Source organism: Chlorella variabilis (assembly GCF_000147415.1).
Source record: "Chlorella variabilis unplaced genomic scaffold CHLNCscaffold_12, whole genome shotgun sequence".
NCBI classification, from domain to species: Eukaryota; Viridiplantae; Chlorophyta; class Trebouxiophyceae; order Chlorellales; family Chlorellaceae; genus Chlorella; species Chlorella variabilis.
In genome coordinates this window covers 1,272,049-1,282,877 of record NW_005435076.1, presented here as the reverse complement: position 1 = coordinate 1,282,877, position 10,829 = coordinate 1,272,049, and the positions used below count along the sequence as shown (strand labels likewise).

The 10,829-nt window shown below is 68.6% G+C and overlaps 3 protein-coding genes across 3 annotated transcripts in view; all 3 read left to right on the top strand.

Moving 5' to 3' along the window:
* Window positions 1–1,890: 1,890 nt before the first annotated feature.
* CHLNCDRAFT_24219 (hypothetical protein) lies at window positions 1,891–2,684 on the top strand (the record flags this gene model as incomplete). Its single annotated transcript, XM_005847140.1, has 3 exons — window positions 1,891–2,032; window positions 2,173–2,376; window positions 2,512–2,684. The coding sequence occupies 3 exons, from the start codon at window positions 1,891–1,893 to the stop codon at window positions 2,682–2,684; spliced, it is 519 nt and encodes a 172-aa protein (XP_005847202.1).
* A 448-nt stretch (window positions 2,685–3,132) lies between these two features.
* On the top strand, window positions 3,133–5,907 carry CHLNCDRAFT_135001 (hypothetical protein; the record flags this gene model as incomplete). The annotated part of the gene is made up of 8 exons (XM_005847139.1): window positions 3,133–3,138; window positions 3,276–3,347; window positions 3,450–3,554; window positions 3,654–3,876; window positions 4,076–4,744; window positions 4,917–5,338; window positions 5,549–5,680; window positions 5,860–5,907. 8 exons carry the CDS (start codon window positions 3,133–3,135, stop codon window positions 5,905–5,907), a joined length of 1,677 nt encoding a protein of 558 aa, XP_005847201.1.
* An 808-nt stretch (window positions 5,908–6,715) lies between these two features.
* Window positions 6,716–10,829, top strand: part of CHLNCDRAFT_135000 (hypothetical protein) — a gene marked incomplete at both ends in the record, with an annotated part of 7,235 nt that continues 3,121 nt past the window's right edge. The window contains 7 exons of the mRNA XM_005847138.1: window positions 6,716–6,788; window positions 7,008–7,136; window positions 7,264–8,075; window positions 8,245–8,461; window positions 8,577–9,623; window positions 9,806–10,060; window positions 10,242–10,820. Coding sequence (XP_005847200.1) covers window positions 6,716–6,788; window positions 7,008–7,136; window positions 7,264–8,075; window positions 8,245–8,461; window positions 8,577–9,623; window positions 9,806–10,060; window positions 10,242–10,820 — 3,112 coding nt within the window. The remainder of the gene's footprint in view (window positions 6,789–7,007; window positions 7,137–7,263; window positions 8,076–8,244; window positions 8,462–8,576; window positions 9,624–9,805; window positions 10,061–10,241; window positions 10,821–10,829) is intronic.

The window sequence follows — 10,829 nt, the reverse complement described above, 5'->3', positions numbered from 1 at the left end:
AGCCGGCTTACCATCCGTGTCGAATGCAGTGCCCGTTGCCAGCTTGATCATGACATCTGCCTGTAACTGAGAGATAACACCTTCTGCCTTCCACAGGTCTATTGCCAAAGCCAGAAACTTGCTGAAATCAATGCCTGCTTTGCCCAGCTCGCCCTTCAGCCGCGACCGCTCGGAGCGGCTGCCGGCGGCGGCGCACCGCTCAGTGAAGAAGTCCTTGAACTCCTCCCAGAACACGATGGAATGGCAAAAGAACTTGATCTCGTGGGAGTAGCCTGACTGAACGGCGATGGCGACGCGCGCCTGTGGATGTGCTTCACAAAACCTTTCCCACGAGTTGAAGCGCGACTTCAGCTGCTTAGCTTGGTTAGCTGCACCGCTCAATAGCGGCGTTGGACCTAGAGCCTTGCTGCCGGACTGGGCACCATGCTCATGTGTGCTCATGGGGGTTGAGTTCGTTGGAAAAGCGTATTACGGTTGCTGGGATGCCAACAGAACAAACGGGAGGGAGAATGATGCATGATTGAGGATGATGTCCCCAATGACCCTCCAGGTGGGGGGCCATCATGCCCATCATGGGGCACATCCTTACCGGGAGGCCTACCTGGCCAACGAGTTCGAGAAGCTGCCATGGACGCAAAGCAGGCTAATTTGGCGGAGGACTCATAAACGCGATTCATCTCGTCATGGGTCTCGCCCCACGTGAAGGCTGCGGGCGCATTTGGCAGGTTCCACTCGTCTCTTCAACACCCCACAGCCCCACCCAAGCTCCCCCTGTGCCTGGACTCATGTCCACAGCACTCTCCAGTGCTTTGCTGACAAACGCCCAATCCAAGCCCCCAGTTGTCTTCAGACACCACCGCGCAGCCGCTCGCAGCTTGATCGGCAAAGGTGCGCCCTGGGGCCAACTGGGGCATGGCGGCAGCTGCGGCCGCCACCTTCCACCGCCGCCCGCCGGCGGTGGTGGAAGTTGTGTAGAAGGTGTGCGACTCGCTGGCAGCAGCGTGCTGCATCCAGGAGGCTTAAATGTGTGCTGCTACTGCGCGGCCCATTGATGCAGTTCGCCAGCCAGTACTCCCAAGCCGCGCTGCCCCACGCACCCGCCGCGCCCCCACCGCCATCAACATGCTGGCGCCCGCTGCCTTTGCCTTCACACCGGTGGAGAGTGGCCTGGCGGGCTTGACCCTGGGCCTGATGGCGTTTGCTAAGCTCAGCATCACGGGCAGGTGAGCCGCTTGTGCCATGCATGCTGCCCTTGGCGCCATGGCCCCGCCTCGGGGCCCCGGGGTTGCGGGAGCCTGCGGGCTTGGGCGGCAGGGCTCCAACCAGCCTGTGCCGTTTTGCCGTCCCTGCAGGATTCTGGGCATCTCGGGGCATGTCCGCGGCCTTGTGCAGGGCAGCAACGAGGCGTGGCGCGTCGCGTTTGTGGCGGGCCTGCTGGCGGGCGGCTTTGCGCTGCGCGGGCTGCTGCCCACCGCATTCGAGCTCCTGCCGGCCGCCTACACCCTGCAGCGCGCCACGCTGGCGGGCCTGCTGGTGGGGCTGGGCACCTCACGCGGCTCGGGCTGCACCTCGGGGCACGGCATCTGCGGCATCGGGCGCCTGAGCCTGCGCTCCTTTGCCGCCACCCTCAGCTTCATGGGGGCGGGCGCGGTGACTGCAAAGGCGGCGGAGACCGCCGCGGTCTTTGCCCTGCCGCGCGGCATCGCGCCCCTGGCAGCCGGCGCCAGCTGGAGCTCCACCGCCACCTTTGCCGTTGTGCTGCTGGCGGTGTCTGCGGCCATGTGGCTGGCGCTGACGCTGGTGGCCAAGCAGCTGACGGCGCCCTCCCGTGTGCCCTCAGCCGCCGCTCTGGAGTCGGAGCTCAAGCAGGCCAGCGCTCTGGAGGAGACGATGCTGACGGCGGCGCCACCAGCGGCGGCACCAGATGCGCAGAAGCTGGCGGCACTGTCCAGCGCCGCCGACGTCTTCATCGGCTTCCTGTTTGCGCTGGGCCTGGGTGCCAGCGGCATGCTCAAGCCCTCCAAGGTCGTAGGTGGGTGCTGCCTGCGGGCTGGCCAGGGCTAGTGCGGCCCGCCTGACTGCTGAGCAGCATCTCTTGTGCTGCGCTCCGCTGCCTGGCCACATGAATATGACCCACATATGATGATATAGCCCCTCCCGCTCCCCCCACAGGCTTCCTGAGCGTGCTAGGTGGCACCTGGGATCCCTCCCTCATGTTTGTGATGGGCGGCGCTCTGCTGGTGGTGCTGCCCACCTTCCAGTGGGCACTGCGCCGCACCAAGGCGCCGCTGTGCAGCACGTGTTACGAGCTGCCCACCAAGAAGAGCCTGGACGCCAACCTTATCCTAGGCTCGCTGGTCTTTGGCGTCGGCTGGGGTGAGTGCTGTGCAGCCTGGCTTGGAGGATGGTCCGGTGTGATGCGGGGCGTGCAAAGCTATCCGCTATCCGCTATCCGCTGGACCAGCCTTGCCAGCTCGAACCTTCTGTTGTGTCGCCTTGGCCTGGCTGCAGGCATCGGCGGCATCTGCCCGGGCCCCGCACTTGTGGCGCTGGCCTCCCTGCAGCCCCAGGTGGCCCTCTTTGTTGCTGCCATGCTGCTGGGCATGCGGCTGGACCACACTGTGGAGGCGGTGGCATGCATGGTGAACAACAACATGAAGGCCGCTCAGAAGCAGGTGTCGTGATGGACCTGGCGGCCAAGACGTTACCAGCGGAACTGTTGTGAACTGCTCTCCCCTTGCGCACCATCATCTCGTGTCTTGTGTCTCTGTCGCACTGCATCATAAGTTGTCCTGTCTCACTAGCATCAAATCAAAGCTGTCGTGCAATAATCCCTGTGCATTTCTTTTGTGTCCCGCGCTCGCAAATCTTCCTTTTTTCATTTCTCATTTTCCTAATAATCATGCCTCATCTTGTAGCAACGATATGTAACCCTGAACAAGCACCCTGGACCAGTCCAGCCTTGCGCCGCCAGTGCGCCGCCACTCGCTGGCGCCGCCACTCTGGAAGTCAACAAGCAGCAGACTGCCATTTCTTCTCCTCTATTCCAATTGTTAACCTCGATCGCTCCTGCTCTGCCTCCTCGCCAGTGCTGACGCTCCGCTGCACACGCGGTCAACGTCTTGCGCTGCAATGGAGGTGCGACACGGTAGCCTGCGCAGGCTATACCTGTGCACCAGCAGGCGCTGCAGGACGATGCCACAGCGCGGCAGCCAAAAACGGCGGCATCGCCGCCTCATGGCGTGTGCCGCCGCTCCCCGCCTGCCGCCCCGCAGGTGGCGCACAGATATGTGAAGCAGCGACGCCAATTTGGCCGGCACCCACACTTCACGGACCAGGGTGCAGAGGTGAGGCATAAAATAGAGTGGGTGCGAGCGACGCTTGCCTGGTAACCACACGCTTGTCACCGCTGCTGCTTGCTGCCGCCGTTGCTGGCTGCCGCCGTGCAGCTGCTGCTCGACCTGCGGCCCAATGAGGAGCACGCCAAGGCCTGGATAGTCAAGCCGCAGACCACGGTGGCGGTGCAGGCCGCGCCAGACATGTCGGAGCACGAGGTGGGTGGCGGAGCCGGCATCTTGCGGCGGCGCCTGGCTGCACAGCCTGCAGCCTGGGCAGCTTTCCCACGCCCCCCTGCCCCTGCCCTGCCTCCCCAGGCCAACACCACAGCTGTGGTGCTGGTCAACAGCGGCATGGCTCACCTTGAGGGCGGGTGGCCCAAGGAGGTCGACCACACCGAGGCAGAGCAGGTGGTGCGGTGGCGGCGCAAGGTGGAGAAGGACGAGGACTACATCAAGCAGGTGGTGCGGCTGGGGGCGGTGGTGGAGGAGCTGGTGAAGCAGAACAACGCGATAGACATCTACGAGACCTACTTTGAGGGTGGGTGGGGTGACTGGGCGGGCAGGTGTGAGGGCGCACGTAGCTGCTGGCCACTGCGGTGTGGACTGGCAGCTCCCGACAGCTGGTGTGTGGCATGCGCCTGGCAGCCCGGGATGCAGCAGCGGCGTTGAAGCTGCCCTGCAGCGCCTGTCGTGACCCTCACATGATTGCACGCCCCCTCCCCTGCGCCCCTGCCCAGACCTGCCGCCGCAGCAGTTGTGCGAGCCGCCCTCCACCTGCACGCTGACCATCCTGCGCGACCCTGCGGCCATCAAGCGGGGCGCGCAGGCGCTGTCCTGGCACCCCGACGGCTCGGGGCGCCTGGCTGTGGCCTACAGCGTGCTGGAGTTCCAGCGCCAGCCGCCCGGCATGCCCGCCACCAGCTACGTGTGGAATGTGGCCAACCCCAGCGCGCCCGAGGCCAGCCTGGCAGCGCCTGTGCCGTTGGTCACGCTGGGGTTCAACCTCAAGGACCACAACCTCATTGGCGCTGGGCAGTACAACGGCCAGGTCACCTTCTTCGACCTGTGCAAGGGCGCCGCCCCCGTGGACGCCTCCCCCGTGCAGCACAGCCACCACGCGCCGCTGCACGACTTTGCCTGGACGCAGTCCAAGGCGGGCAGCGAGCTGATGAGCACCAGCACCGACGGCAGCGTGGCGTGGTGGGACCTGCGCAAGCTGGGGGAGCCGCTGGAGCGGCTGACGCTGCGGGAGCGGGGCGGGGAGGCGGTGCTGGGGGGCATGTGCCTGGAGTACAGCCCGCCGGTGGGGCCCACCAAGTTCATGGTGGGCACGGACCAGGGCACCATCCTGGCCGGCAACCGCAAGGCCAAGCAGCCCGCAGACCGCATCACCGCCTCGTACACAGGTGGGGTGCGTGGGTGGGCCTGGCAACCAGCTGGTGCCTGGCACATGTGCGTGCCAGCACTCAGCACACAGCACACAGCACATAGCACATAGCACACACCTCCGCCAAATGGAATGGCTCCAAGGTTCACAATGTGGCCACCCACCCGCCACCGCCCCCGCTGCCACCACAGGCCACCACAGCGCTGTCTACTCCCTCTCCCGCAACCCCTTCTTCCCCAAGTACTTCCTGTCGGTGGGCGACTGGACGGCGCGCGTGTGGAACGAGGACCTGCGCACCCCGGTGTCCACCACACCCTACGCCCCCTCGCACCTCACCTGCGGCGGGTGGAGCCCCAGCCGGCCCGGCGTGTTCTACACCACCAGCCACGCGGGCGTGCTGGACGTGTGGGACTACTACTTCAAGCAGCGAGCCCCGGTGCTGTCGGTCCGGGTGGCAGACAGGCCGCTGACGGCGCTGGCAGTGGCGAGCGGGGGCGTCGGCCAGGCGCAGCGGCTGGCGGGCGTGGGGTGCGCCGACGGCGGCGTCACGCTGCTGCAGCTGTCGCGGGGGCTGGTGGAGATGCAGGACAACGAGAAGGTGGTGATCGGCTCGGTGGGTGCTGCAGCTTCACTGGCGGCAGCTAGCTCAGCTCAGCTCAGCTCACCGCATGGGTGTGCATGAGCTGGCCGGCACATTTGTGGGGCGCTGCCGTGCAGTGTGTCGGTGCGCCCAGCAGGCATGGCTGGCAGCCCAGCTGACGGGCCAGCAGACCCTTGAGCACCCTTGGCTGTTGCTGTTTCTTGGCTTGCCTCGCTGGCGCAGATGCTGGATAGGGAGACGAGCCGTGAGAAGAACCTGGAGAAGAATGCCAAGGAGGCGCGGGCCAAGGCGCGCAAGGAGGCGGCACGCACCGCAGAGCCACTGGACCACGTCACAGACGAGGACCTGGCAGAGGTGGGGAGGGGTGGTGGCGGTGGTGGTGTGTTTTGTTATGGCACGATGAGGCGGGCGGCAGGCGTTGGCTGGGGGAGCAGGCAGCCTGATAGCGCTCCTGGCCCGGTGCGCTGTGCTGCCGCGGTATGCGGTCACTGGTTGAGTGCTGTCACCGACACACATGCTTCTGCTGCGTGCAGCTGGAGCGGCAGTTCTTCGAGATGACTGCAGGCTCGGACACAGAGTGAGTCGAGGCTGTGGTCAAGCCGACATGCCTTTCCCTGCGCCCGCGCCCCGCAGCGCCCACCTCCTCCCGCCCTGTGCCCTGCCCTTTCTCCTGCTCACTTCTGATCCATACCTGCTTTGCTGAACTTGGTTCTGAAATCATCTTACCCGCCTTCCATACTTTGCAATCTTATTAGAAGGCGGTTGCCACTTGGCCATGCTGTGGTGGGTGCGGCACTCCAGGGACGCCAGTAGCGATACTAGTGTAGGCACGTAGGCTGGTCTGCCTGCATACGGAGGACATGGTACCAATGCAGCATCACTAGCACTGCGCTGCACAAGGGAGGGTGCATGCGCTATCCTGTGGCTGTCGCACGCTGTCAAAACGGCGCCAGGTGGACGTCGCGGCGCCTTCTCATGCAGCTGGCCCTCCCTAGCGCCAAGCCTTCAGCCTCGAGCAGCATTGCGAATAACATTGGGAATAGCTGGGCGGCCTATGGCGCCCTACTTCGCCTGAGTGGACAGTTTGGGAGGACCTCCCCGGCCGCCCGCCCACCGGCTCAGCTGTTTACTCGACGCCCAGGAGGAAGCGGAGATCGGTGCGCACCCCTTGTGCGCCAGCTGCGCGCACAAACGACATTGGAGCCTGTTCAGCCCGTTTGCGGCGGCTCCCTGGCTGGCGAGGGGTCTCCAGGTGGCTTGGACCAGCGAGGTGGCACGAGCTGCGCCCCTTTGTTCACTGCCGACCATCGCGTGGGACCCATCAGCTGAAACGGTGCACCCCAACACCCCTGGCTCCTGCTGTGCAGCTGAAGGCTGGAGCTGGCTGCGATGGACTCGCAGCAGCGCCCGCCTGCATTCTTCCAGCCGCCGCCGCCTGTCGCGGCTGGGCGGCCCGAAGGAGGTGGCGGCAGCACCCCCAGCCCGCCGCACTCCCCCTTCCAGTCAACCCTGCCACTGCCTCCCCCTCCGCCGCCTGGGGGACTACGATCGCTGCCTCCACCCCCGCCGCCAGGCGGCCTGCGGTCGCTGCCCCCACCGCCGCCGCCAGGCGGTCTGCGGTCGCTGGCCCCGCCGCCGCCACCTGGCGGCCTGAGGTCACTACCCCCGCCTCCGCCGCCAGGCGGCATTCGCGCGCTGGGCGTGCACACCAACCCGCTGTACAGCTCGCAGGCAGCCGTTGCCACCACGCCCGAGGGCGGCCGGCTGCCTCCCGCTGGCGGCTCCAAGCGCTTGGATGTCGAGAATGCCGGTGAGGGCTGGCTGAACCTGCGGGCTGCATCAGCAGTATGCCTCCAGCGCTCCAAGCCGTCCTCTGCCTACCGTCCTCCCATCGGCTTTGCAAGCTTTGCTTGCGCTGCCCTCCCTGCCGCCTGCAGGCTCTGCAGGCCCCGCCCGCAACCTGGCCACAGAGGCCAGCGCCTCGGTGTCGCCTGAGATGCAGCCCCAGCTGCGCGGCATGCAGCAGCAGCCGCAGGCCAACATCAATTCCATGCTGCCCACGCCGCCGCCGCCGCCGCGCGCAGGCTGGCCGCCCATGCCGCCGCCGTCGCAGCAGCAGCCGCTGGCGGGGCAGGCGCTGGAGAGCGCCGGCAGCCAGGGGCAGGAGGCTGCGGCAACAGACGGCGGCTGGGGCGCATCCGAGTCGCCATCGCTCCCCGAGCAGCCTCCCGCCGAGGTGCAGCCTGAAGAGCAGCCGCAGCCTGGGGAGGAGGCGCCCCAGCAGCTTCAGGGGGAGCAGCAGCCGCAGGACGGCTATGAGCAGTGGCAGCCGCAGGAGGAGGCCCAGCAGGCGGAGCCGGAGGAGCAGCAGGAGGGCTATGGGGGCGAGCAGGCAGCCGCAGAGGGCGGCGAGCAGTATGGCGAGGGGTATGGTGGTGTGGAGGGCGGCGAGCAGTATGCGCAGCAGGGCGGCGAGGAGGGCTACCAGCAGCAGGGCTACATCCTGGGAGAGGATGGGTTCTACTACCAGCTGGGCGAGGATGGGCAGTACTACCCGTACCAGGGCGAGCAGTACACAGAGGAGCAGTACGCAGCCGACGGCTACGGCGCTGAGGGCGCTGAGCAGCAGCAGTATGCGGCGGAGCAGTATGCGGCGGACGGCTATGCCTATGGTGCAGACGGCGCCCAAGGCGCAGCCGCCTATGGCGGAGAGGAGGCCGGCGCCGTGGGTGCAGCAGAGCAGGACTTGGTAAGTGCCTGGCAGGCATGCGAGACGCCGGCACAGCAGCTGGCCAGAAGCAGCAGCTATGGTGGCAGCTGCATGCAGGGCAGTTCCTTGGGAAGCTGTGGCGCGAGGCTCTGTCCCTCTGGCACACCCCTAACCCTACTTAGCATTGCCTGATTCGGCGTGCTTGCAGGGCCACGCTGCTGCAGACGGCTGGGCCGGGCAGGAGCACGAGGGTGCAGCCAATGGGATTGCCGATGCGGCAGATGTGGCGCCTGCCCCCGGCAGCCTGCCACCACCGCCATCTGCCCTGCCGCTCTCCTCGCTGCCCCCTCCTCCCGGGGCCCTGCCGCCCCCACCAGGCGCCCTGCCGCCTCCTCCCGGGGCCCTGCCGCCGCCGCCGCCGGCAGGTGAGCGCATGTTGTGCTGCTCCTTGTTTTGGTGCCTTGGCTGGGCTTCTGGAGCTGCGTGCTGCAGGCTGCTGTGGCTGTTCACAAGCCCAGGCCCCGCCCCGCCTGCCTGCAGGCCTGCCTCCCCTCAAGCTGCCTCCCCCTCCCGGCAGCACTTCCTCGCCCATCAAGGCAGTGCATGCCACCGCCGGCCACCCCCCAGGGCTGCCGCCGCCCGCTGAGATCAAGGCTCACGCCGGAGGCCTGTCCCTGCCGCCGCCGCCGGCTGAGCCAGCAGCAGCGGAGCCAGCGGTGGCAGAGGCGGCAGCAGCAGCAGCAGCAGGTGCTGGGGAGCCGGCAGCTGGCGGGCCGCCCACGTCGCGGCCGCCCTCGGCCCTGACCTCACCACAGCAGCAGCCATGGGAGCGCCAGGCGTCTGCGTCGCGCATCCCTCACCCCACCTGGGCGCCGCCACCTGGCCGGCTGCCGGATGCCAGCACGTCGTCGCTGCCCCCCATGTCAGCGCTGGGTGCGCCTGGCATGGAGGCACCTCCCCGTGCGTCGCTGGACCAGCAGGCGCGCCTGCCTCCGCCGCCGATGATGGGACCGAGGCTGGGCACCCCCAACCCATCCGCAACCCTGCTGCCGCCGCTGCCGTCCTTTGGGGCGGCCCCCGCGGCGGGCGCAGGGGAGGCGCTGCCAGCTGGCGACGGTACCGGCGGCGAGGCGCTCGCCTCGCAGCTTGGCCGCCCCGGCAGCTTTGGCGGCAGGAGCGCCAGCAGCGAGGCGGCGCCGCCAGCAGCCCACCTGGGCCGCCCCACCAGCTTTGGCAGCGGGGCAAGCAGGGAGGCGCCGCCGCTGGGCCCGGCCCTCGGCCACCCCGCCAGCTTCAGCAGCAGCGCCGGCGCGGAGTCGCTCCTGCCGCGGCCCCCGCTGGGCCGCCCCGCCAGCTTTGGCAGCGGGCCCAGCCGGGTGGCCTTTGTGCCGCAGCAGGCGGCAGCGGTCCCCGGCTTTGAGCCGCAGCAGCCCAGCTCGGCACGCAGCGCGGCGGCTGCCCCGACCCCCTTCCAGCAGCCTGCCGGGCCGGGGCCCTACGGCGCAGCCGAGCCGCCGCAGCTGAGCAGCAGCCTGCCGCCGCGTGGGCCCTCCCACGGCTTCCACAGCTCAGGCAGCCTGGCATCAGGTGTGTGCCGAGGGGGCGAGGCGTGCGCATGCGGAGCTGCTGCCTTCAGAGGGCCGGGCCTGCTTCAGCGCCAGCAGACCATGCTGCTCGTGTGCCCGCTCCCCCTGCGCTGGCCGGCCTGCCGCCATCGGCTGCTGCTGCACTCTGCCCACCCGCCGCCCCGCCTGCCATTCGTGCCGCAGATGCCGGCAAGCCGCCCGTGGCGCCAGCAGGGTCCGGCGGCCCCTTCTCTCCCCGCACGGCAGCCTTCATGCCCGCCGCCCCCAAGGCAGCGATGCCCGCAGGCGGCACGTTTGCGCCGCCCAGGCCGCCGCCCTCCCCCAGCTTCCGCGATGCCGACGGCTTGGCGGAGCAGGGCGGGCCCGCCTTGTTCAAGCCAGCCATAGTGCCTCCCCCCGCGGCGCCCGCCATGCAAGCCACAGCCGCGCCCTCTCAAGGTGTGCCTGCCGGGCGCTGGGCCCGAGCCTCTTGCATCCTGCTGCTGCGACGTGGCGCCCCAGGCCGCCAGCTGGCACCCGTGCCGTGCCGTGCTGGCCTACCATTCTATGGCGCATGCCCACCTGCCCTATCCTGCTGTCCATTCATTGCCCCCCGTCCCCGCTCCCGCTGCTGGCGCAGGCCGCCGCAAGCGGCGGCGCGTGTGCGGCTGGCTGCTGCCGCTGGTGGTGGTGTGGCTGGTGGTGGGGGCCTGCATGGGCGCCGCCGGCCTGGTGGTGTCGGTCACCGCGGCCGCCAACCTGATGCACGCGGGCCTCACCACCCTCTCCCACTTCTCCTGGGGCCAGGGCGATCTGACGGAGGCGACCAGCGGTGGCGCGCCCGGCCTGCGCCAGTCCCTGCTGGACGCACACGCTGGCGGCGGCCGCTTGCCGCTGCTGCTGTCGTGGGAGCCTGCCTGGCAGCGGTTTGACGCCTACATGGCCGACACCTCCGCGCAGCAGTGGGCGGCGGTGCTGGAGGCGGTGCAGTGCGACGAGCAGGGGCAGTGGTGCAAGTACAAGAGCTGGGCGCTGCACTCGGCCCGCCTGGCGGCCGCCGTCTTCCGCGACGCGGCCGTGGGCGGGGTGCGGCTGGCGCGCACGGCGCACGCCTGGCTGCCGCAGGCCTGGGCCGCCACCGTGCCGCCCGCCGCGGGCTTTGCGCGGCAGCAGGCCTCGCTGCTGCGCCAGCAGCTGCGGCTGGCGGGCAGCGCGGAGGGTCGCGCCG